The sequence below is a fragment of the Varroa destructor genome, unplaced genomic scaffold, assembly GCF_002443255.2.
Source record: "Varroa destructor unplaced genomic scaffold, Vdes_3.0 BEIS01000001.1, whole genome shotgun sequence".
NCBI lineage: Eukaryota > Metazoa > Arthropoda > Arachnida > Mesostigmata > Varroidae > Varroa > Varroa destructor.
Window position 1 is genome coordinate 44,538,417 of NW_019211454.1, and position 27,308 is coordinate 44,565,724.

Consider the following 27,308-nt stretch of genomic DNA (forward strand, 5'->3'; position numbering starts at 1 on the left):
GTTAGTTGGTTCGTATTGAACACTTCGTATTGAAATTAAAAATAAAGCTTGAAAAACAGTTGTAAAAGCCAACTGTTTTTCTATTTGAGATGGAGAACTCGAAGCCTAGGTTACATGCTTAGAGCATTTGCCATTAACTCATGCTTAATGGTCTGGCAAACTATGTGACCTATTCCGCTCTAAGTTGAACTTCATATTGACCAATTCGGACCTTGCCAGCCTATCAGAAAGCCGCTTGACCCTTAATTAAGGGTCATAAATCTTTTTCGTCGCGTGTGTCCATTTGCTGTTAGTTGGTAGCTTCATTAGTTTTCACTTCTGTGAGTGTTACCCTAACGTGATAACACCTTTATTTCATATCTTCCTTTCTACGAAATCCTATATCCTACACACTTGCGTGAGATTATAGTCCGTGTAAAACTGCAAGGTTCGTAATGAATCATCGCCATAATTTGAATAAAACAAGTAGTTACTTAACATTTAATGCTGTTTATAAGAAAAATAGGCGAGAATAAGAGAATACAGAGATACGCTCCTGTCATGGTAAACCTTACATGCGAAACATGTAGTAGCGACGTTCTAATCTTACCTCCGTGATACGGATTGTAAATGTGGTCTGTGAGCAACATCTGTTGCGAGTAAAAGCTGGCCATCAATAATCATTTGTAAGGCTTAATTCATGTAGGACACACTCAGTGAGCAATAGAATACACGGAGAATACCTGAACAATTTTGCCTACTGCCGGCTGATTGTTTGATTCGACGAGGAATACGACGCACGCATGTTCATATATAGGCGAACTCATGTTATTTCTACTCTTCTATTTCTTCAGATAGCTTCTCATATATATATATATCTATATATCCCACGGTATTTTTCGCCAATGGCTTATTATTAAGAATGTCTTTTTTGTTCAACCTGTAATTAAAAATTAACAACAACGCATTGGACTGAAACCTTCAATACGCTTGGAGATATAATACAAAATCGATTTTGACCCTCGCATATTTCACCATTTAAAATTTCGACCTGTTTTTATTATTCAATTCTTCCATTGGCCGAAACCTTTTGGCACGACTAGACATTGAAGTTAGTTCTCGTTTTACTGGATTTTTATTCAGTGAAGGTACGAGCTAGAACCCCAACTTACGAGCAGTTCAACGGTATTGTGATCTGCGATGATGTACGTTATCGGCGCACTTAGAGTTGAATCGTTTTTTATAAATTTACTAACTCGATCAACACACGTGCGTAACACTAACACTTAGTTATTTAGTAAACACATTTGTTCGTATTTTAATCAATGGCGAAGAAAATCGATGGTTCTTATGCGATGCGGGGTAAGGAAAATTGGACAAACGCGTACTCCACATTTTTTTGTAACAATCGAATTACAAAACGAAAAAAATCAAAAGCTATTTCATAATACTTGTTAGTTAAATGGTTTGATAATGAATAGTGTTATTTGTTACGTGAACGTGGGAAAGCTGTCTATTAGTGGCCTCAGAATTTACTACGTACTTTTTTGTATGTTACCTATATGTCCTAAGAATGAGTGTGAGCTTCAATAGTCAATTGCAATCAGAAGTGGTCAACGAAAAAAATCAGAAAGTGCAACGAAAAAAGTTTCGCTGCAAAATGTTTGTCGCAATCACGGTTGGGGTCACGTTTGAAACGGATTTTTCACTCAAAAAATATGACCGTAAATGTTCGCCTTGTAGTAATATCGACATCTGCCACATCGTAACACTGTCCTTTTTTCCATTGTTATAACCATCACTATTTTTGTTATTGGTAACAGGCAGAATAAAAAAGGACCGACCGCCCGCCCTCCGTAATGATCTGCTCCGCTCGCAAGCAAGATCATCTCCTCAAATGATGAATCTACCGACTGGATCCTGCCATTGCCGCCGCCGATGACGACGATGACGACGACGACGACGACGACGACGACTGATTCTCGACTGTCATAGCAACGTACGAAGTTTCGCAGCAGCAACATTAGCCGAAGCAGACTACAGCATTGACTGACTGACCGACTGACGACTCGATTGTTCGTTGGCTGTCTGAGTCGCTACCGCTGCTACAGCGGCTGACTGGCTGTCGTAGTCGCAGTAATTGTAGTATCGGGTCGGGCGGTCTATCTACCTGCCTCTTGGACGGTGCTGCTACTGCCCAGTGTCTAACTAATGGCTGTGGTGGCTGATTGTTCTAATTTTACTGCAGTGCTGCAAATAACAACATATATACTAGGAAAAAAATCGCCGAAGAGTCATTAGTTCTCAGTGTAAAATCGGCCGTCGTCTTGATCGGCGATGTGTGTGTGAATGCCTCCATGTATTAGCAGCAGCAGCATCGTCGGCCGTAGACTACACACACGAAAGGCGAACGGTAACGAACGTCGTCGTCGACAGCTTAACAACAACACGAGTGGAAATCGTCGTAGTAGGAGAGAAGTCGGAGTGTACCGAGTGGTTTACTGCTTTCTGATCCCCGATCTGACTAGTTTTGCTGCTGCTGGAAGTGTCATTCATCTCTCCTGCGTGTCTGTGTGTGTATGCGCATTGTATGTAGCAGATACAGCCACGGCAGCAGGTAGCAGTGATTGCATCGGCGGCTTTCGTGGTTTGCTAGTGCTGTTTCGCTGGTGCTGCCGGATCAAGGACCGAACCGCTCAGTCTCCTCGGTCGTTCACTGTGAGTAGCGTTGTATCTAAGAAGACAACGGAGAGGACGACGACGAAGGCAACCGCTGGAAAACGAACGACTGACTGACCAAGCGAATTCGGTCGGTCGGTCGGTCGGTCGGTCGGTCGATCGATCGGTCGGTCGGTCGGTCGGTCGGTCGGTCGGTCGGTCGTTCGTTCGTTCGTTCGTTCGTTCGTTCGTTCGTTCGTTCGTTCGTTCGTTCGTTCGTTCGTTCGTTGCTTGCCTTTGTAGTAGGGTCATGCTGGCGCAAAAGCTTACTCATTGTGGACGTCGTGAATTGCCTGTATAACTAGGCTTTGGCCGCTGTATCGCTGCAGTCGTATGTGACTGTGTTGGTATCGCCGTTTTGCAAGGAGCTCAGCAACAGCAGTAGCAGAAGGCCACGGATGACAAGTGGCGGTCCCTCTAATCTATTTCACTAGCTGTGTCCAAGCGAGTAAGTGAGGCAACACGAAGAATCATCGAGTGGAGTACGACGAGTGGCCTGCAACAATATAGCAGGAGGATTATTGTTGACTAGGGGAACAAGGACGACAACACGAATTGCTTCAAGGGCGCACACACGCACGTCCCGCTTAGCTTCCATCGGTCCTGTGAGTTTCTGTTCTATTAATTCTACTCGTACTTACAGTTCAGCTACTGTTCCGTATCGACTAGCATAACTTGAGTTGATACAGCTCCTACGAATGGTGTTTTCCACTTCGACGAGGGTATGTGAGTCGATGTGAGAACCAGGTGAAGATCTGTCCATGTGTGTTAACAGGAATTTTTTTCGTCCTTCCGCAACTCTGTTCAGCTTCCCGTATATCGACCAAGTTGGCAAAATAGTCGTATGTTGCCACTACCAGCAACGATACGACAAAGTGAACAATACGTACGAGCACAACATTGTGTGAACCCGCCTGAAAAGATCCGCCAGCCTCTTAGCTTTGATTACAGTAAAGCTCGCGATGATGGTTCCGAGACGACAACGTCACACGATGATAATCTGTTCCTACCTAACCAAGAGCAGCAACAACGGCTGCCGCTGTTACTGATATAAGACAGAAAGCTTGTCAGTGGGTCAGACATGGCTTGTTCATCGACACTATCTAGTTAACTGAACTCAAATTCTGTTCGATCAGTGTTAAAGTTTGCTTGTCATTGTCCTACCTGTCACTTTGATATGTATCAATGCTGATTCACGGTTAGCGCGATATTCGGCCACTGGATTTCTAGGGACGAATAAATAAAGGTATAGTGAGTAAAAAGCGAAACTATCTAACGTTTGGCAAATTGTCTTACTTCGTCCCGTCACCAATGACACATCACCCTACAACATTTAAATCGTTCTCTAGCCCGTCCATGAGACTAATTCCACGTGCTGTTCAGTCTTATGATAGGCAAGATAGTAATTTTAGAGCTTTAGAGCTTTAGAGCTGGAATGTTCATCGCTAGCCCCCATTTAGGCAACTTGCTTACTCGATTTCGCTTTCCCGCGTGTTGTCCTCTCCTTCATGCTCTCTATATGGAAACAACTTAACTTCCCCGTATCCATTTTCTCTATTAGCATAACTATATTAATGTGTGCATCCATTATTATATTCGATGGCCGTATTGGCTATTCTATTTGCACCGGGTAGTATCATCTCAACTAACACCCTGTTAATGATGGCAGCAGTAATAATAATCATGAAGCTGTGAAAATCATCTTGGAAACAGCACGAGTGCATCGATACTGTGTCCTCTGTCGGAGCAGCAGACGCTGCTGTTTACTGATAAGTTCGGTCGGGATAGTGATCGTTTGCAAGTAGTGGTAAACAGTTTCGGTTTTGTGCCTTCCCAACTTCTTTTACTGGTCTGTTGTATTCTATGTGTATTCGAGTCTACGGGTGTGTCAGGCTTTTCCGATGCTGGTAACGACGGTGCTGTTTTTTTTTTTTGGTGCTGCGACGGAGGCGGCCGCCGCAAAAGCCTCAGCAACTGATTATGCTGCTGATGCCGTCGGCAGTATTTGTGTTACATTATACCCTATCGTAGCGTCTATGCTGGATGGTGCTGCTGCTGCTGTCGCTCCTAACGCTGCTGCTGCGACTGCGGCCTCTTGGCACGGTGGCGCCAGCTACCGACCAACGAGAACCGATGGTGTGCCGCTTGCCGGCGAGTGATGGTAGTGTCCATTGGTCTGCCCGTTTTCATCCATTCACTGAGACCGCTGTATGAGCCTTTGCTTTTGCTGCTGCTATTACAGCCACTGCCGCTCGCTGAAGAACAGCTGCTACCGCTGCCCAGCCGAACAGCACGTTGCTACACGGCCTCATATCGCCGCCACCGCAGCAGCAGCATCTAATGCTCACCGATTTGTGCTTGTTTGTTGCTTTGCTGGAACTGGCAGACAGTCAGGCTTGCCTAGCCGACCGACGGCCGGCCGGTCGGCCTGCCTGCCTGCCTGCTTGCCTGCCCGCCTGGGTGCGTGCGTGTCTATTGGCTTGGCCATTAACAGAGTGTGGTGGCTTGTTTTAGTTCCTTCCTGGTGGCAAGTGGTTGTGATGTTTCTGCTCTTACTGCTTTTGCATTGGGGGCTGCAAGCGGCGTAGCTGCCGCTACCGTTGATACTAATGTAAGCGTCAGGTCGCGCCGCATTCAGCATTGGCCCAACAGGACAACAGGACAACGGTACAGTTTGTCTTGTTCATACTATCTCGACGTTTGTTAAACGTCGTTGTCTTTGTAGTATACGTAACGTCCAACGTAGTATACGACAGGGTCGTCTCGATTTACACTCACGCCTAGTTGTTTTGTGATCCGCCGCCATTGTTTACATCGATATATCAATTCTGGAGCGTTACGTTATGCTATCCTATTGCGGCGTAGCTACCGCTGCTGGTAGTAGTTATTTGGCTTCTGCTAATATGGTATTTATAATTCTATTTTATAGAAGCTAGACACGTGATTCTAATACAGACAGGTCCATGTTAAAATGCTGCGAGGAATACCTCTGTTAAGAAACTAAACGAACATCAAAAGCAACATGTCAACAGAAGTTCAGCATACAACAACACTACCATATAGCCGTTGCAATCATTGTGGACTGATATTTCTTTTCAAGCCAAAACGCTTTCGCGCACAGATATAAGTAGACACATATTAAGTCGACATTTTTTTGGGTCGCGAGCACACGAATTGTTCATGTACTATGGATGTTATATTCAGCTGTACTGATAGATGTGTTCTTGCCTTTTCATTACTTTGGCCGAACAATGAGTTTATCCTGTGCTTTCCGTACCTCAGTTCATTAATTTTTTCATTTTTACGCCTATCGTGTTGTCACTTTTCGCGAAACCGCGCTCGTACCTGCCATGGCAATTATTTCAGGCAGGGATGAAATGTTGAAAAGCATCTCATTGCGATTTTTTAACGCTTTTTGCATAATTGATATGACCAGTTGACATAGCTAAAGTTGGATTCATTACTTCGGATAAAGAACGTGCAACTCGGGAAGGATGTACGTCCTTAGCCAAATACTATACGTAGATGTAGGTCAAAGATGCGTGTGGTCCGTCGCCGCAGGGCTTTATCGGCCAACCTGAGATTATACTGTGGTGTCGTTACCTGCCTAGCAAAAGCTATAACCGCACATGACAGCAAGGTTTCTGTTATTGGCCCTACTATTATAACTCCGCCAATCAGTCAGTCGTCAGTCAGTCATATAATATGCCTACTGCCTTGAGCCATTGACAACTACAGTCGACTACAGATTGCTATTGGCACTGTTACCTATTTATCATTCTCGGCTCCGTTGCTAACGATAATACAGTAAATGACAGTCGAATAAGACCTTTTCGTCAAACTGGTTGATCGTTGTGCAGAACTTAAGGCATCACTCCAATTCTCGATCTATCGACAAATCTCTGAGTAGTCTAGCTACTCAGCAGCCCTTCTTTGAAACAAGATCTTCTGCGTCTCAACTGGCCTTCGAAACAAGTTATAATGTTCTAATCGTCAAAAATGTTCGACACGATTTGGTACCTTCCACAACGAGCATCTTGTTTTGGTGGATGAACTGAATGTGGGCAATAATGGGTTTTTGGATTTTACGTAACGGTTTTACAGGGACGTAACAGCTGCTTGTGCTGTTGTCGTTGTTTTCGCTGTGTATGTTGTTACGACGCAGGTGTGATTTGTTTTAATTAAAACTGACCAATCCAATACGAGCTTGATGGAACGGAAGATCATCTTTAGATTCAATGGAGTCTGTCAAAGATTGAATCGAGACTGTCCACTACGTACAGAAGCTTCTATTTAACTCCATGTTGTTGACTATGGCATTCGACCAGTCGCCTTTATTTATTTTGTATTTACTTGCAAAGCTATTTCATGCATTAACGCTTGTTAATAAATAAAATTAAATTGAGGCACAGTATAGTAACGTTATTGTCCTGGGGTTATTTTTACACTTGGAAAAGCAAACCGTTTCATCATATGCTGTGTGGAAGCACCTCGTTCGACTACTATGCTGCCAATGAGGAAGCGCTTTCAATGAGGATACAGTTCGGTGAGTTCTTTTCGTCGGCCTAAAATCCTTGCTATAGAGTTGTGTTTACCCTCGTAACAAAGCTTTTTGTGTAAAACAAATCCCTTTTCGTAGGACGTGCTTTCGTCTGCAAGATATCACTGCGTAATTGTCTGATACGCATAATATTATGGAAATGATCGGTGTATATGTCTCGAAATAGGAATCGGACGGTTCAAGAGCCACTGTTGTCACGCGCTCAATTATGTGCGACACAGGTGAGAACTCGCTGGTGGGCACGCGTACTGTTAGTTTCATGGTTCTTGGCTGAAACGATATTTTCACATAGCAACGTTTCACATAAGCAGAAACAATTCAAAACGGACAAGATAATGCTTGTTTCGGTAAAGACACGAGGCCGTTGAGCTCAGGAACGTAACCCTGTACATTCGATTTGCAGGGTATGATCGGTTAGTGAAATTCGCCGATCCTGCATTATTCGAAATAGTAGTATCGCATAAAGCAGTGGTCTGAGTCACGTAAAAGGTTCCCATAGGGTTTGTGGAACAACTTGTATATTCACTACCAGGCGCATTATTTAGTGAACAATTGTTATGCCGGACATAAAGTGCCATAAGATATATTGTCGTAATGAATTCGATTCGACTGTCAGCCGGAACGGAATTAGTATCGGTCGACAGTCTGATTTTGAGCTTTACTTGCACCTCCACGTATACGTACATGCGTGCGTGGCATGGCTTGTGACTTGTTATTACTATTCTATAGCAAAATATTTTGGCGAAACCGTGTTTTTTTGCAGACCGAGTCGAATTCACTACGGATGCTAGAAACATGACATGTCTCACCGACTTACTATGCAGTTAAGTTTTTGTTTTTGTTTATCTTTATCCTGAAGAAAATTTCTTCATTCGATACGAAATATGAAGCTCAAATGAGACCAGACGTAATTAACCGATTGAATGTGACAACAATCGTAAAACCTTTCAAAGAGTTGAGTATGTTACGCGGAGCTGCTTTTAGCGAAACAGTCAGTAGTTGATATAGTGGTTTAGCTATCATTAAAGAACGTCGGCCGGAATCGCAAAAGAAAGAGTTGCCAATTACGTAATTTAAAAATCGTATTTATTCCTGAAATTCTAACACTATGCCAATTTTCAGACTGGGCGAATCTAATGAAATGCACGACTAAATAAAAGGGAAGAAAGGCCTTATCGAAACCTATTTCACCTAAATAGCTTCGTCGATCTTTGTTAATTAATTATAAATACAATATTAATAAGGTCCGACTATTGGTACAGACGAAAATCTTGCAGTCATTTCATCCGTCCTTAACAGCCACCGTTCAAACTTCCTGGCTTAAGCTCGAGTTTAGAATGCAACCCCGATGTGGTATATCGACTGACACCTAAACCAGAATGGACTAGTATGTATCAGTAGTTATGCATTTCGTAGACTTTGCTTCTTTTTTTCTTTAACATTTTGGAAAAAGAAGCGTCTCTGTTGGTTTTATTCGGTTTTCTCTGAAGGCGGCTTGCTTCGCCGTAACACAAAGTCTGCCGGAGATAGGATTTTCATCACCCATTAAGGCTAACGCCTATTGTCTCGGCAAGACCTTTTCTGTCAGAGTGTTAGAAGCTGCCCGTTTGGTAGCTGAGGGGGTTGCAATTATCTCAGGCAGTTGATCGCGTGTTACAGTCATTTTTTACTGTAACGTTTCCAACGAGGCCAAATCGCAAATGTAATATGATTTGTAAATAAGTCCTACCTCAACAATTATAGCAAGCGTTATAACTGGATCATTTTATGCTTTCATGATCATGTAGGCGGGCACATCTTGCCAAAGTTGAAAGAAGAATATTGCTTGTGCCTTGTCCCATCTTTCGTGCCAATGTTTATTAGGATGATGTAAAAAAGCCACTATACTACAAGAAAAACAACATTTCCTTGTTGGTGTGTCCGTTTGTACCAAATATGCTTATACACAAGCGACAGTTATCGTTAATAGTCAAATGAGCTTCGATAGTTTGACGACAATGAAAAACATTGAACTTGAACTAATATGAAATACGATGAAAAATTGTATCGTAAAGTTGATATCACATTATCACGATAGAGCCGGTCACCTACCACCATACTGTGAAGCCGCTCGCAGCAACTCTAGCCGAATATTACATTATGGTAAATAAGACCAACGCATCGGCCATACGTAGCAGTATCATGTAATAGTCTTCTCGTAGCTACTCGTTACGACCCGCTCAAGTCAGGAGCAGCAGCGGCGGTACAACTACCCGCAAATGGTAACAACAGAAGCAGCGCAAGCAGTAAATAGCGTGGACGAGTAAAGGCAGTTGGTGAATGGGAGACCTTTCTGTTTGTATCGTACGATCGAGAACTTTAAGCCGCAGCCGGTTCTCCGTTGATGGTACCGCTTCTAACGATGGTTTCTCCTGGTGATTACAGTAGTGGCTGACTGGCCGCTAGTCGCTTTAACGTGCAGTTATGTTTCCCAGCGGCTATCGTGTGGGGACGGCCAACAGCAATAGCAACAGGCATAAAAACGACAGCGGATGTACCCAGCCGTTCGTAGACGACCGTGTGTAAACACTCCGTAACAACTGCGCAAGCTGGTGTGCTGTCGACTCGCCGGTCAGCTGGCTGGCTAGCTGCTCAATACGCCCATTATATATCAAACGTCGTATATACACGGTACGATGCGTGGGCGATCGTAGGCTGAACCAGCGGTGGCGCCAGTGGTTTTCGGTCTAGGTAACGGAACCAGAGGTTAGCGGGATTCTTTATGCTACCGCAGTTCTCATCAATATAATGCAGGACTTTAAGGATGGCCTGAAGCTAGTCGATACACGATTGTAAAGGCATGTTATGTCAACGACCTTTTGGCCTTCGCTTGGGAAGCAGAACTGGACCCGCGTAAAATGCCTGACGATGACTACAAGTTGTTATATATAGCCGAAGATAAGAAAAAATTCTTACATCATTTTGCCAAACTTTTCTACTACTCGGTTTTTTATTGACTAAGCGGCGTAACAAACATCAGTTCCGTCAGTTAATTCAACTCTAATTGTCAATTAACGTTATATTTTTTACGTGCTCAACCAATTTTATAACAGTGACAAGTTAAGCAGCACTGGGTAGAATAGAAAATGATCTTTTCATTGATCCCTGTCGCTTGATGTTGTCGAATTTCCTAAACTCCCTAACGTTACATTTTGTAACTTAGCTTGAATAGATCCTAAGCATGCTACAGAAGCCGTAACCCATTTAATAACTTGCATCATATTCATCGAGTAATTGGCTTTTCGACTGTGGATAAACCATTGCAGCAAGTTTAGGACAATGTTCCCTTTAGGATCCTATTGCTATATTGAATCAGCACATGGCTAAAAAATAAATTCGGAAAAAATCTGCACGTTTGACACATACCGAGCCCGCGATATAGCCTCTACTAACGCGATTACGACTGCGTCATTCAGGTTGGCGTCGCTGAATTCGTGAAACACGGCTGTACGTGTAGTTCCGCGCGTTTCCGAAAATGAACTTTTCGGGCTCTATCAATGAAATTAGTTACTTTACCTCGAGTTACCCGTTACTCTTACCTGCCGGTAGAAACAGTAGGCACATAGCCCGTTGAGCCACGGGCGGATTTTGAGACTCGAAACCACTGTTGAAAGTAGTGAATAGCTTAAAAATTAAGTCAACAAACGTCATGTTGGTCGTCAAGAAGAGAATATTTCAGTAGGAACGGTTTTCCATCATCCATTTATGATCTCAGACTTATTTTGGCAGCAAATAAGTGTGCCAGATGTCAAATAGCAGCCGTTATTCTTTTCACAGTGAATAATTTTTGTTACCTCACCATCTAGGCAGTATTTTTCTCGTTTTTTATGTGTTCCCGTTCCTTTTTCTCCTTTATATTGTAACGTAGTTTATTTTAAGTGAGGCTGAAAACCTTTCTGAGGTTAAGTAGACGCTTAACACGACCGTCAAAATAAGTTACCATATATTCCATTGTTTTTTTTCCCGATATTACGAACTTACGATATTTTCTCCTAGTTACGCTTTAATTTTATAGTGTTTGTATTTGGTATCCTACAGTCTGTAAGATGTATGAAGTATTCTATTACAAAGCATAATAATCTTCCGCACCCCCATTATCTATGTATCACAGTATCTTTTCGTTTTGTCCTTTTGTAGCTTTTTCCTGTAGCTTTCTTAACGGAGCACATGATTATTGTTTGTACCTGTCTCTGTAATTACTCCACACCAACTTTAGAACTAAATTTAATCTAGAGAAACTGAACTTGACATTTCCATGAACTGTCAATACGTTTCCTGTCTTCAATATAAAGATTCCTAAGTGCTTCATTACTAATTTCTGCTTTATTAGCATCCTCAGTCAAGTCTCATATGATGCCTCCGCCAGAGCCTTTCTCATTCAAAAAGTGGAGACACCGAATTCCCCTCAATGAATTGCATTGGACAAGTCAACGGCGTTAAATAGTTTGATGGTCTGTTAGCTGTTAGATGGTATTCTATACGCGTTTTTGATCCTTTTAACATCATTGCCTTAAAAGCATGTTTTTAATAACTTTACACCGCTTAGCCACTCTTTTTGGGGCGTGCTTTATACGAACTTTTCTAATTATTTATTGAAACCAAAATATCGTTACCAATGATAGTTATCGTCACAGTCGACATATTCGGTCTCAGAACCCTACTTACACTTGTACGAAGGCTATGATGGCTGGCGATATTGCTTTGGACAACGCCAAATATGACAACGACCGGTGGCCGGTCTGAAAGACCTTCCAACAGGAAAAAGGGTCATCTGGCCGCTTGCCTACTTGTCTGCGTGCTTACCTGGCGTTTATTTGGCTGATCAGACATTTTGCCGAGTCTCTTGCCTCGCCAGTTAGTTCCACCTGCAGTATGTCGCTGCGACCGATCCTGTTGCTTCGTTCCATCCTTCCCCCTTTATGAGAGTAGATAGAAGAGGATTTGTTGAAAGACAACGCGACGTATGCGCCCTCTGTCGAGACAACCACAAATTAAGTTTCTCTGCTTGGTTCCTTCGTTGTTTAGTTCGTGCTCACTGTTACGAGTAATGGTATGCCGTTGATTTCGTCTCTTAGATCTATGGGAGCATCTGATCGTAGCTATGGCAGATTCGTATTAAGTATGGGGCCACGCATTCTTTATAACCAGCTTGATGAGTAGGCGCACAAACCGGTCGACTATATAACTGTCATTGACGGTGCACTGACGCAAGAAAAGGCCAGAAATAATTGGCATCTCTTGTTACATTACCATGAGCTGCCGATTGTGATACTAAGGAATGATCAGACAAAGGGTCTAAGAAATTGTCATGGGTGATGGTAAGTCCATTGGTAGACTACTTTTTTGAGCGCGATTCCGAAAACTGTAGGTTCCTTGGATATAAACAAGGGCTTGTCGACAGTCTGACTACAAGTAGTAGTCAGCTTTAGTACAGCTCAGAAACTAGTCAGGTCAGATTGTGTCAGTTCAGAGGTTACTTCAGGTTTTTTTTTATTTCTACCTATACCGTCAGGCCTGTGCCGTAGACGGGAGAAGCTGTCTGAATAAAATTTCGCTGGCAAAAGAATTGAAGAATTTAAAGAATAAGTTGTAAGTTCTTATTGGACTAGCTTAGAATTACGACGATCTGATCGTCCTATTAATTTCATAATACGTGTAAGGTTTCTTACGTGGGCATTACTGTGTTAAACATCCATTGGGAACTGAGGGCCTAATGGACGATAGCTATAAATTGTTGCGGGCGCCCTTTAATGAACTTTAACTTGAAATATTGCAAATAAGTAAGCGAATTCGTTAATCGTTGATTGCTCAATAATAACTACCCACGACGCATATCCGAACACACATAAATCTCAGTCAACTGCGTATCGTGCTTTTAAGCCGATTGCGTGCTTAAATTTCATTCGGCATGAAGACCAGCTGAACGAGCGTCGCCAACGGGAAATTGGCCAGTCAAACGGGTAGGGTTAATAAGTCCTTGTAGTTACTCCCTATACTAATCAAATCAAGTCGAACAAATTCGGGTTTTTTTTTTGTTGACGGCAACAAACAAGATTATAACGACATAAAGTACGATGCGACACGACATGAACAGCTGCAATAAATACAGTAATAAAACAAAGGTCAACACTATTTATACATTACTAGAAAAAAGCCAACACTACTAGAAAAGTAAATTCGATGACAAATCGGTTGTGACATGATTCATCCATTAGTTTCTGAATAATCATAATAACCGCTGCATATTTTTTTATCGCATCTCGCACGGAATACTCTAATTAGTGAGAATGAATGAAATTGGTTAACTGCATAACTCCCACATATATATATCTATATGTGCAGCACCCTGTTAAAATATTGCAAATTGACGTGCAGAACTTCCTATTTATAAAGGTGTAGCAAGCAGCGTTTTATCCTTATATTCTCGAAAATTTTGTGTGCGTCGGCAAATAATATATGAGATAGAGTTCAGTCTTCCGGTAGTGAGCAAAGCGAATGCAGGCGACAAACTCAGACATAAGTTCCTATATATGCTGTAGAAACTTTGCCTTCGTTCAGTACTTAAACAGCAGACGCCACAGAGTTGCATTCACTGCAGTAGCAGCAAGGAGTTTCGATTGCACACCGAACGGTTACGACCGGACTGAGGTACTTCACAATCTTGGTTTCAGATCGCCTAATCGTTTAGTCGGCTGTTATATGGTGGAAACGTGTATCTGCAGGGTAAGGTATAATTTTTTCACAGTTTTCTATATATATATATATATATATATATATTTTACAGATGTAAAATAACAACGTAAACTGTCAAGAAACTTTGACTCTACGCAGTACAGTGATGACACTTAGGATCTTTCTGATTTTTTTCCGTATTCTGGCTACGCAGTTACAGGCGATGTGATCGCATGGCGGCCTTTTTCTCCAGAAGATCGCCAAGAGTCTCTTTTACCAGAGGTAGACAGAGGTTATTAAACTATCGTTGCCTCTTTTCGGTACCGCTACCTTTCGCTGGCGATTGGCCGTGAGTGTTGTTGCTGTTACCGCAACGACTTTAGCTAACACACAAGATTATCTTGGCGTCAATGGCGTGAACTAAAAAGGGACTGGAACGAAACGTAAATGCACCGCGACGAAAACGTCAGTGAACGTTAAGACGTCGCTTGTTATTTCCGTATAAACGTTGCGGGTGACAACCCACAACGAGTGGCTGAGATCAGCTAGATGCATCAGCTCTATCCTCTGCCGCCCCGTGGCAGCATTAACCGTCCGTTAGTAACCAACTTGAAGGGTGGCGTACGATGAGGAGATGACTATATTCTCTTCTTGTTAACCGAAATGCAACTAGGCAAATATGGTACAAGCAATGAACGATACTGAGGTGAACGCCAAGCACTCAGTGGTCCGCAAGGTCACTGTCATCTGCTCTTATTTATTGGTATAGTATGGCATTTGCTTGTAACTGATTTTTTAGTTTCAATACATGTCTAGGCGGGAAGTCTTCGTTGATGTCATTAACTCCTCTGACGTCAGTTCCACTGGTCACCATCTGTCTGTAATGGCTACATGTTGGCACCGTCAGGAGAGATACAGCTCTTATGTCAATAAAATTGTTCTGGTATCAACCATGCATACATAGGCAGAAAGTCCAAAGCGTAATTCCGCGAATTGGCGTACACATTCTCATCGTTCCTTTGTTAAATCCTTAAGAAGCAATCAAAAACATGCAGTTATAAAACTTGAAGCTGGCGTGACGCTACCATAGACGCCCGTAGACCTGCGTGTGAATATATACTACCCATTGTGTTTGTCCTATCGTCACTCCATTTTCTACCTGACATGGCGGTGTGAAACCGTTCTTAATGCTAATAGTTGTTGTAATTACTCTAACATCGGTATGAATAACAATGAATCATTAGCTGCGCACACGGCACAAACTATTCACAGGCCTAGAGTAGAAACGAAAAAAAATTATTTTCGAACCTGCTTATGACGCCTGAAGAATGTTCTGTACAGTTCTGTACATTGCAAAAGTCTAGCAAAGTTTAGAATGAATAATCGTATTAAAACACATCATCCGACAGGTTGTTCAGAAGTAAAGGGCAACTACAACACAGATCCACACATCGCGGTCCGCACACGCAAGACGCAACCGTTGTAACGGTGAAAGTATCGATGAACACATGACGCAAACTAATGCTGGATGGGTCTTTTAACCAAATGTTTATAGTACTGCACGTTTCACAAATACAGACGCCCGATCCTAGTGGCAGTAAAGAGCAGGATCTGACTTCGGAATCGGAGAACAAATGTTCGAATCCCTCAATCAAACATGTGACTGGTTTGATGTTAGTAAATAAAAAATAATAAGTGGTCTAAGATTTATTTGTATAGAAATTCAGATTTTACGTTCACCAAAGGCTAGCTGGAATATCGTGGCCCGTCTCTCTACAGTTATGATCATCATTCAGTGTCCAACACATATTCCAAGGAATCGTTAGCAGACAGATGAGTGCCCACCCCAATTTCAGTGCCTGAATCCACATTGCCTGACGTGTGTTCTTCTCAAAACTGCGGAAGGTTTTATCTTGGGGTGGCTATAAGCGACACAAAAATCACTTGGTCGATTTTCACTAGCACTAACAGACATATTTAAAAAGATGTGTTAGTTATTTTTTTAAACACTATAAATTCTTAATCTTTTCTAGGGCGTTGCTAGTCGGCCCAATACACGATAGTATTATATTTCAACATAAAATACTTCGTTGGAACATAACACTATCGCAAATTCTAACATAGTTTGTCAATTCAGTTTTCAATAGCAACGCATATAGCTGAACTATAGTTATCTAAACGTGAAACTGGACCTTCGGGTTGGTTCTGATTCCGGAAAGGCAGTCCACACTGCAATCTATGGCATAATAAGGCAAATATCCCTGGACGGCTTGGAAAAGATGATTTGTGTTGCACGCCTCTAACCCTATACGCATATATATATATATATACATACTGTGTATAGGGTGAAGCATCTACATATACGAACTCCTTTCTGTGAGTTTTTCTGAAGACTGTATCTACACAAAAACAGATAGAGGTGTAGTTTTTGACTATCATGCTCGCGAATCACGATTCGTCACGATTATTCACAGCGGTTTTAGTCGGTGACTCAAACTACGAACCAACAAAACAGCAATCGCTTTTTTATTAACAAATTACCTTACCATGACTCAGGCGATATTCATAAGCGTAGACATTTTATGCACTACAAGTTTTCATGGAACCAAACTTGCAAAGCTAAAACTCCCTAAAATGTAAAGCCTTGGAACGACAGAAGAAAGTCCATAAGGCGCACAGAGCCTAAAAAAGTCTAAACGGTGAAACCTAGCTAAAACTCCCTAAAATGTAAAGCCTTGGAACGACAGAAGAAAGTCCATAAGGCGCACAGAGCCTAAAAAAGTCTAAACGGTGAAACCTAGCTAAAAGTTTCAATTGGCAGTTGATAGCGTGTTTATCTCTGTAAACTGGGCATACTATCAGCGTCGAATGTAAAAGGACCATCAGCATTAAATATGGAGCACAGTTCTAGTGGCATTTAAGAGAATGACTCAAAGGCCTTCATGGCACCTAGGAACACCTCCTGCGAATGACGAAAAAATCGGCAAATGTGAACCGTACAGCTCGTGTAATTCTCGGTATGATGTTGCTTAATATACACTAGTAATGCTGAATTTTAATGAGGATGATTAGAAAAAACAACGGCTTAATATATGTTATTCCACCCTAGCCGCTTGACGTCTCGTAGAGCTGCGCGCATTATGCTATTCACTGTAACTGGTATTGTCGCGTTAAATCGCGATTTCTTCAAAGTTTGATCGTGATGATCAATATCACGGAATATCACATTCATATTAGTAGCAGTACTATTGTCATCAACGGTCGCGCTGATCGATCGTTTTATCATAGTGTAACCTCGACCAAAGGAGGGATCGCGGCCGCCTCGATTTGCCTCCAAGTTTTTCTACGGGTACGTCTTCTCCGGCGTAGACTATCTAGTATCGTATCGGTTGCACCCCGTGTTGATGATCCGCCCCGTTATTATGACCTCCCTACGAATGAAACAGCCCGGCTATCCAGAGGGCCAGCCGACCTGACTGCGTTCTGTTGCGGGCGTCGTCACAGACGTTTTCATCAGTTTTGAAGCCTCCGCAGACTTCAGCCGACTACGTAAAGGGTTCCGCGTTGCTTAATTATTCACCAGTGGATGAGTGGTATGACAATGACGTGTTAGTTAATACAATATTGATTTTCGTTATGTCGTTACTGCCAGCGTCGGTACGCTGGAGCAGTGTTTGCATATCGCGCCTGCCAGTCAGCCTGAACCGATGAGTATTACGAAACGCTACAACATTCAATGTCATCTCTCGCTATGTTAAATGTCTAGTAGACGTTAAGTAACAAGGGACGCCAGTCAATATTTATGCGTGTTCTACGTATCCACTAATTTTATGTAGGTCCAACCATATTTTGGTGCACTATAATCTTCGTCAATGTCGTCATAGTTGTCAGGTGCAACAGTTGCAGCTGACGTTGAATAAGTTATTTTTGCATACATAAAATCCATCGGGATATATTCAATTGAAGCATAAGATAGAAGTTTCACAGAACCAGTATCGGTAGAGTTGCTTAGCGGCTAAGTCTCCAGCTGAAAAAGGCTCGCCGTGTACACCGCCTTGATCTCCAACTTTTCTTGCTTTGTAACTTCCTCTACGCAATATAGAGTTTACATACAGCCAAAACATGACTGGTCATTTTTTGAGGTGTTTAGGAGAGTCGATTGTATAAGGACCACTTTGATCCTATGGAACTGTTAGTTTCATTCTCTCACAAATTCACTATTTGCGAGAAAAACGGAAATTTACACATTCGCCGGTGTTTGCTTACGACAAATTATATGAAGAGGAATTACAATGCATCCGATTCGAATCAGATAATAACGTTATGATAATGTTACAGGAGTCGACCACGGATTTGTCGAGACGTTAGGGGGTAAGGCAATCCGATAACGAACGACAGCGTATAGTTCGATGCTCGGTGGTTAAACCAGTACTGCTACCGTGACATTATTAACTTCAAGCCAGAAACATAGGAAAGATACTGAAGGTCTTCGGTGTCACAAGCTGTTGGCCAATGACAATGTTTGCCAGCCCTTGATGTTCACAGCGTAGTAATCATTGGTGCCCTGATTACCGACCTTCGTGCGTCTATATTTCATCTTCGTTTCCGTGAGTTGGACAATTCTTTTTCAATATTAGAGTAACCGAGCGGCAGGGACGGCGGGCGACTTCGAGAAAATAGACTTCCCCGGTCCTCAGTCGGTAGCAGGAAACCGAAGCTGACCGAGGTAACGAAGTCGAAAAAACAACGTCGGAGACAAACGAACACATGGGAAAGAGTCACTATTGAATCACTATCGATTCCCTCAAACGGCTTCTGAGATTCGATATCATTCTGGACGAGAAGCGATATTGCCGCAAAAGGCTCCAATATGAATGTCAATGTTCAGGGAATCCGGCGCAACGTTAAAAACGTTGTTCGGAATTACACCGACGCACAGGTTTGTGATAGTTAAGGAAGAGTCCATTAGGCTTTGCTGACTCACTATTTTATTTCTATTTTATAAATCGTATGTTCGTGCTTTTTTTTTTTTACATAAAAACAATTCGACGACGACTAAAGTTTAGATAGAGTTGTAACATACGTGTACACAATTAAGTTTCTTATTTGCAATATACATTTATCTTGACGTGGTTTCTCTATTCAGCGTAGAACGCTAAACCTTTTTGCTGATCATAGATAAAGGACTAAGGAAGAAAGAAGCAGCATTTTTTAATATTGTAACTTGCATTTTTGAATTGCTGTGCTGTGACTATTTAATTGTGTGTCTTATCGATAGCTTTGACAATAAAGTGATTAGTTATCTTACTCAGATGTTTTCCTTGTAGACCATTTTCTACCGTTTTTACCGAGCACGGTTATTGCGCTTGTTTTCTAAACGTTCCTTCTCTGAACCTTGCCAATTTTTTGACACATTTTCAGGTGAAGGTTCGTGAAGCAACTTCGAATGACCCCTGGGGGCCACCGTCGGCTCTCATGGGGGAGATCGCAGATTTGTCATACAATGTTGTAGCGTTTACGGAGATCATGCAAATCATTTGGAAAAGGTGAACAAATAAAGATGGCTGATTCAGGCGGCAATCTAAATAACAATGTCCAAACGTCTGACTTCTTGATTCCGATGTGCAACATTCTAATTCGCAATTTATTACGACAAAATAGGGATTTATTGACATGAACTCTGAAATTTCTTGAAAATCCACACGAAACTAATAACTTTGCAAATACGATGATTGATCCTTTTTTGCCAGCTAAGATGTGCGCTTTAAATTCTATTAAATTTAACAATACACGTTACAAAAGATTCAATCTGGTCTGATCATCTAGTCTGAGCGATACTGTTCGACAAGAAGGGTAACACTACTTAGAGTATACTTAAGTATGATGAGAATAATAAAATTAAACCTAAATCACTGTATAAGCTGCACTAGCCTAGATCAGCACCTAACTGTTAGGTCCACGTAATTGTTAGTAATATCTCTCTTTAGATGTTAATTATTGTGTGATATCCCTTGTATCATAAGGTTAAACGATAATGGAAAAAACTGGCGTCACGTATACAAAGCATTGGTGCTGCTTGAATATTTGATCAAGGTTGGAAGTGAACGTGTGGCCACTCAATGCAAGGAGAACATATTCGCCATACAGACCCTAAAAGGTTAGTTTCCTTCTTATCCTATTTTCCAATTATGCTCTTTATATACGATACAGAATTGGTGGTGCGCCATGCTGTATTATTATATAAAATGTGTTACGGTCGTACAAGTATATACGTGCTTCGGGAATACCACAACAGTTCTTCTATTTCTGTAGTCATTTACCGAAAAAATATCCTGTTTTTGAGCTGCTTCAGTTTAACAGACGATTTTATATAAAAAACAGAAGAAAAATAACAGGTTAGCGGCGCACATCTAAAAATGAAATATGTCCAGGGAATTTCCAAGCCAAGAAACGTCTGTTTCCTATCTAGAATATTGTAGACATATTAAAAATGACTTCTACTTACTCGGCTAGCCATGCAGACTCAGTCACGTGGTGTTAAGCAACAGAAGGCTCTCCCACAGGATATTTGAGCTAGCTCTAATCTTGTCCTATTTGAAGTGAGGCTTAAGTAAACAAGTAACTGATATAGCAAAACCTATTTTGTAATAGAATGCACGGACGATGTGTATGTATTGATTACATATGGAAAACTATAGAACCATTATTGATCGAAATTATAACAATAGCATAGATTCTAATAATCACAATTACAATTTTTTTAACATGAAAAAGATTTATTTCAACAGTAGAGTTTCACCTGTTTGGCGGTATTTCTCTATCTGCAGATTTCCAATACATGGACGACAATAAGGATCAGGGTATGAATGTACGCGAAAAAAGTAAACAGCTTGTCACTCTGCTCAAAGACGACGAACGGCTGCGCCAAGAGCGAGCTCGCGCTTTAAAAGCGAAGGAGCGTTTCGCGCAGAACACTAATACCGCGAGCTCCTCTCATGACGCTATCGGTAAGCCCTCGGAGCAGATTTAGATTTGAATAGACGTTGTTGTCTATTCAGATATTGTTATATTTAAAAGTATCACATTGCTTTCGTTTAACAGAAAAGGGCATCGAAAAAGTCAGCTGCTCATACATTAAATTTAACCTAACGAAAACAATGAAGGCACTCATTGGACGAACGAATTGGATGGATGTTCGCTATATAAACAATGCAGGCGCAGATCTGTTGGTACGTGCACGTATTCGACAGCGAACCAGATCTTGTAGCTTGGATCTATACCTGACCAGGTCGTAGTAGTTATATAAACGTATTTTTTTAACATAAAAACGTATGATTTTTATTCGTGTGTCTTTGCTACGGGCAACTACTTGGTCTGGTTCCTGAGGACAGGCGGCGGCAGCGGAGGCGGTGGAACTGGCTATGTCGATGATTTATCTTCTCCACGCGGTGACTATCGATCTGTATTAGCATCCAGTTCAGAGTTGGAATCAGCGCGGCCTCAGACGGCCGGGGAGGAAGAGCTGCAGCTTCAACTCGCTCTGGCTATGAGCAAGGAAGAGGCCGAACAGGAGGAACGGCAACGCAAAAACGATGACCTGAGGTATCGTATGATACTCTGTGATACATAGATAGTTTTTGAAGCCACGATAGTTTGAAGTCGTTCTAAGTCCATGACTTCTTTGTTGTTGTTGTTCTGCTATCGTTTCCCCTCAGATTGCAGATGGCCCTGACGGAAAGCCAGCAAGATAATGTCAAGCAAGGCGGCGCCACCGCGTCAAGCGGGGCTTTCTCTGCTTCTAACGGTTCAGCTGCGTCATCGTCCGCGCCGAAAAGCTGCATGGATGATCTGCTTGGACTGAATCTTGCTGGACCCACAGTGGCGCCCGCACAGTCCGCCGATCCGTGGGGTTTGCCGGCTGCCCAAGCAGCAGCAGCAGCCTCTCGACATATCCCGGGCTCACAGGTGGTGGATGCTATGTCCGTGCCTCTCGTTGGAGCCGTCGGCGGAGCCGGACCCACTGGAACTGTTGCTACTCCACGTGGAGCTGTTGGGGGGGCCGTAAGCGGCGTCGATCCGTGGGCGCCAGCTCCCCCAGTGGCTGTTGATCCCTGGGCTCCACAACCAGCCAGTTCACTTCCTTCGGCCGCCCCAGTCCTTGATCCATGGGCTGTAAACGGTTCGTCTGGAGGTGTTTCAAAAGGCGAACTCGACGAGTTTGACCTGATCTCGAGACAGCGAGCCGCCAACATGTCACCGTCAATGATAGCCCAACTAGGCGGCACCAATGGCAGCGCTAGCCAATCGCCGGCATTCGATATGTCTGGCCTAGGTGGCGCTTTGCCGAAGAACAGCAGCGCAGTGGCTGGACAAGACAGCCGAATGCGAAAAACGCCCGAATCTTTCCTCGGCGCTAATAGTAATCTCGTAAACCTTGACGCGCTAGTTACGGCGAAGCCAGCAGCGCCGTCCGCTAACCCTTTCGGCACCGGGATGCCCGCCGCTACCAGTCTGCTCAATCCGTGTCCGGCTCCTCAGCAGAACCCCTTCCAGGCATTGAATAAAGCTCCCACAATGAATGAACTTCGTGGCGGCCCTACGGGGGCCGTTTTCGAAGGTTTCGCCGCTGGTGCTCCAACCCGAACAACACCTACGCCTGGCTCAGTAAACCCGTTTCTGTGAGCAAAATAACACTCAGTCGGAAATAATTTTCTAATTGTAATTCTGATATCGTCGTCTAACTATGTCATCTGTTAGATCGTTTCAGTGAATACAACACTTGTATCAGGGTTTTCCTCCTTCGTTCAGTCTTGTGATTTCTGCCATACGGCTCCGTTCCAACTTTCCACTTGCCACTCGTTCAACGCTTGCTGCAACGGTGTGGTAGTCTCATAAATTTAGTAAATACTAAACACTAGATTATAATATAACGAATTGATTATAAACTGACAACCAAAAAAACCTGCAACAAAGCACTTTTGAGCGAGTGGCCGAGTCGACAGCATTATCCGAAAGGGACAAAATCTGAAAGCTGAGCTGAAAAGGCAGAAACCGATCTAAGTGGACGGTGTCAATATAGAGGTGGGTTAGTGGTCGTAACAAAGCAACAGTCCTGATTGCTGCTACTACAACTAAGCCATTAGCTAAAAGAACCACAACGACAGCGTACATCAATAGCCACTTGTCACTCCCAGTGGCGTCGTAGTTCGTTTCTCTTTACGTCGATGTCAATCACGTAACAAAACAAACATGTAACCGAAATGTCGGACACCCTTTACTCGGCTGTAAAATGGGGCGACCCATTTTAGCGGCCGTACTTATAGTTTTCAAACGTTTTGGGCAACATTTCAAGTTTTCATAATCTCACGCTTCATAATTTTGGTCCAAAATTCATTTTGGGCTTTGAATCAACCATGTTACTAAAATGTCAACAATCGATGAACCCACGGCAGAACATAACTAAACCACCGATAAATAAGGATGACGGTAAACCACTAACGAGGTGCTGCAACATAAAAGTAATAAGATTCATCGTAATAGTGATATATAATATAAAAATCTAACTTAAAAGTAACATTTTATGAATGACAGTGATAATTTGAGTCACATTCAAGCACAGATGCATCTTTTGCAAACTATCACGCGACTACACCATCTTGTAAAACCAGCGTTAATTACAGACAGTACTGAAATTTTAATTAGTTATCGTAATAAACACTGTAATCGATTCGCCGATAAGGGATATCAAGGCCTATTGATGTCCATTGCATGCTACTGGTGAGATCTATTGATATCATCCATGCATACTATTGTGGTCCTAATTAATAAGGATAACGGTCTGGATGTGCTGACCTGTAGATGACGATGAATGCGCCTTTTTTTTTACCTACGCCACCCATAAACAACAACTGACTGAATACTTGACGCTAGCAGAGACACTCCTGTGTCCTGCGACACATCGCAAGGCGAACAAATGTACACGAAGCAAACGACGGGCTTGACTAGAGCCAGGCGGGGTTTACAGCACAAGTACGCAACCTGAGTAGCAGTAACGGCAAAGTAATCCATGCCATAACCAATCCGTAAGAAAAAATTCTATGGCCGTACTAATATCAACAGGAACTACGTAAACAAAACAACGCTGTGTAGTAAAATGTTGTTGCAACTTGGTTGCCAGCTCGATTTGCAGTAACTAAACGTAGGTTGATGATTTGACTAACATAATCAACAGCATAATGTCGGTAACGGCCATAATGTCACGGGAAAAGATAACAACGAAGTCGGAAAAGACTGTGTGAAACCGACGCCCAAAGCGGATTGCTGGGTTAGCGTAGGCGGACGAACGGCTTGAGACTGTGACTTGTTGTTCCGACGAGCTCGCACATCGCTACTATACAGTTGAAGTTGAGGTGAAATTACACAAACAATGAAATTCAAACCTGTTGGCGAAACATCAAAAGTAGTCTTTAGAAGCGACAACCGTTAAAAAAGTTCGTGGCTTTCCTCTTGCTTCATGTTCTAAGCCCGTAGGCGCTTACGGCCAAAAATTCTCTAGTGATCTACGGATAAAGCGAAAAGGAAGACATTTTCGTTTATCGTCAATGCCTTCATTGTCCTCAACTAGCACGTATTATGACCGTAGTATTATTTCTCCTTAGGCGATGCACCTACGGCGGAGTCACACGCCAATTGACCCAACTGGCTTTGTTCCCTCCTGTTGCTTTTTTTGCGGTAGATGATAAATCGTTTCGGCAACAATTAGCGACACTGAATGATGATCAACAGGTGGGCATAACAAATTTTGTGTCGAGCACCGTAACACCGGATCCGCGGGAACTTCCTGCTTTTAAAAAGGTATGTATTCGGGTTGGAAAGTAAAACAAGAATTGAAGTAGTTATGGACGCCAAGTTTTCGAAGATATGCAGAGTAACTCTCAGTAGCTAGAAGTAACTCTCGGTATATAGCAGGTGGACAAGTGTGGTGCTCAATAGTAGTTTCATGTGATTCATAATGATAAGCAACGGCGGCATAAGGCTCGAGAAGATTTTTGTATATGTGTGTTACATACATATATATATGTAAGGACAGATGTATACAACAACAGAACGGCTGGCTAAAATAAAAGATCGTTAATGAATGCTGCTGATCTTAGACGGTGGAGATGAATTTTATCACCGAGTATATGGTAATAATACCAGAATCGTTACGGTTTTTGCACGTGCATCCAAAACGAAAAACCTGGCTGGCTGGCTGGCTGGCTTAGATGGTTCGCCTGAATTCAGCTAGAAACAAATCTCTTCTTTATGGATCGACAAATATGCGTATCGTCGTGAAACGGTTGAAAAGTAATGACATATATACAGGCGTTTAATACTGATGGACACAAAAACAAGCTAGACTTGGCCACCAAATAGAAAGATATCAAAGAACGAATAGGTGTGTAGCGGAGAAAACACGAAAATGGCAGAACAGACAGACGGTAGGGAATAACGGAGAGAGAAAGCGATAAAAACACTTATATTTTCAAACAATTCCTATAATAACGCAAGACAACAACAGCAACAACCATCCAACCACTTTAGGATCAGCGGCAGATATAACAAATAATAAAATGTCAACCGCCGTCTGAAGTGGTGTCTAATGGCCAAAAATAATCAGTGGGAAAGAATGGAGAATGTGAACGTGCTGAAGAACAGAGAGATGGACGCACTGTTGATCACCAAACGCGTTGACCGGGAGATGGTCAATTTCTGTCCATTTGCTTGCTATAATATTTGCCTTGTCTCGAGACCAGGAACGTGGAGGCATGGGAAAAGGAAAGCACAGCGAGAAAGATCTTGGTAAAACATGCGGGCTAATATTGACGACAAATATAAACCGGGAAAAAAATTACTAGCAGTTGAAATATGCCAAAAATTGCTAAAACACAAATGAATAGCCGAGAGAAAGGCAAGCGAAGAGTGTGCGGAATCGACAAAATATGAGAAGAGGTACTATAGCGCTTCAATATATATTAAGTTTCTAGCGCAAGGTTTCTGGAGATTCTCCTGGCGATCATTTGGCACATAATACGTAGACTAGCTGAGGAGAGGAAGAAGCAAGACGAATAAGGATCTTTGGGATAAAGTGGTGATAAAAAATGGAAAATTATTACTAGCTTTGACAAGATTTTGATGAAATAAAGATTGAAAAGGAACAGTGAACACAATAGATCCGATCGTGCACAAGATAAATCTGATAATGAGGTCTACGACGAGGACAATGCTGATGGTAACGTTGAGGCCCTAAGACTTAAAATAACACAAAGAAGCGTTTTTAAGGCGTGTGCAGTAAATGGACACGCGGCAGTTGAAAATCGAACACGAAGGCCTCTAGCGACGGAACAGCGAGCCAACGAGCAATAAGGCGAAGTATATGGGATCTGACGCGGATTTCACGTCTCAGTAGGATGGGTGGTTAGTGAATAACAATTTGCTCGTTTCTAAGTAAAAGGAAAGAAACTTGGAAATTGCGTATAGATACTGATGGCTATAGACAATTAACACAAAGGAAACAGAGCAAGAGCGAACGACGGAAAAAGACAGATGACATGAACACCGAAATGGAGAAAGCAAATAGGACATTTTGCAACAAATACGTCTTCATATAAAAGGATTGTTACACAACAAAAACAACACGATGATTAGCTTTGAGATGTATAAACCTAGGTATATAATGAACGATGCTAATGATGATAAAAGATGATGATGATGATGAATGAGGTAACGCCTTGCTAGGGCAGCATTTGAAGTATCGTAAACAAACAAAAGCAAACAAACCAATCTTAATAAACACAAAGCTCTTTTACAACATGTTCTATATGTCTGCTTATTAATTTTAGGTAAATCATTTACAATTTATATGGTGTTTGAGTATGTAGAGCACAGAGTATTGGTAGCACACCTACGAAGATGTCAGCTTTTATGTGATTGAACAGGTTTAACTTTTATGTATTGCGCCTATTATATAGCTTGATATGATGTTACGCTTAAAAACAGCTGAGTAATTGTCTCAGGTTGTAGGTTGTGATAGTAACACGCCGTGACCGGGACCGGATTGCACGATGCCACAGTAGCTTATTTACCTAGTAATCTGGACACGTGAAGTAGTCTATGTTCGAAATCGGGCGCTGATACTCGTTTCGTGCTGAAAGGGGCTAGCCGTCTAGCAATTCTTAACAGCAGTACCCTACGTAAACCCTAAAATGTTCCTTAGACTCAGTGATCATTGAAGATGCTTGAATTCTTCTATAAGACAATATTCACGATCTAGGATATAACTAACAAAACTGGAATCACT

General features: G+C 42.3%; 1 protein-coding gene across 9 annotated transcripts; it reads left to right on the plus strand.

The window, feature by feature from the left end:
- Positions 1-1,914: 1,914 nt before the first annotated feature.
- On the plus strand, positions 1,915-26,828 carry lqf (epsin homolog lqf). 9 transcript variants are annotated; one of them, XM_022799513.2, is made up of 8 exons: positions 1,915-3,943; positions 13,969-14,020; positions 18,308-18,908; positions 19,391-19,515; positions 19,993-20,126; positions 20,797-20,976; positions 21,361-21,571; positions 21,685-26,828. In XM_022799513.2, exons 3-8 carry the CDS (start codon positions 18,840-18,842, stop codon positions 22,649-22,651), a joined length of 1,686 nt encoding a protein of 561 aa, XP_022655248.1. In that variant the 5' UTR covers positions 1,915-3,943; positions 13,969-14,020; positions 18,308-18,839; the 3' UTR covers positions 22,652-26,828. The 9 variants fall into 9 exon arrangements, with proteins under 9 accessions (XP_022655248.1, XP_086833132.1, XP_022655294.1 ...); XM_086977006.1 differs by having other exon boundaries at positions 1,915-3,302; positions 13,969-14,025; XM_022799559.2 differs by having other exon boundaries at positions 1,915-3,302.
- Positions 26,829-27,308: the final 480 nt, after the last annotated feature.

Coding starts and splice junctions, on each gene's coding strand:
- lqf (XM_022799513.2), top strand. CDS start 18,840: ATGAATGTCAATGTTCAGGGAATCCGGCGCAACGTTAAAAACGTTGTT. Junction 19,516..19,992: donor ATGCAAATCATTTGGAAAAG/GTGAACAAATAA, acceptor TTGTATCATAAG/GTTAAACGATAATGGAAAAA. Junction 20,127..20,796: donor CGCCATACAGACCCTAAAAG/GTTAGTTTCCTT, acceptor CTCTATCTGCAG/ATTTCCAATACATGGACGAC.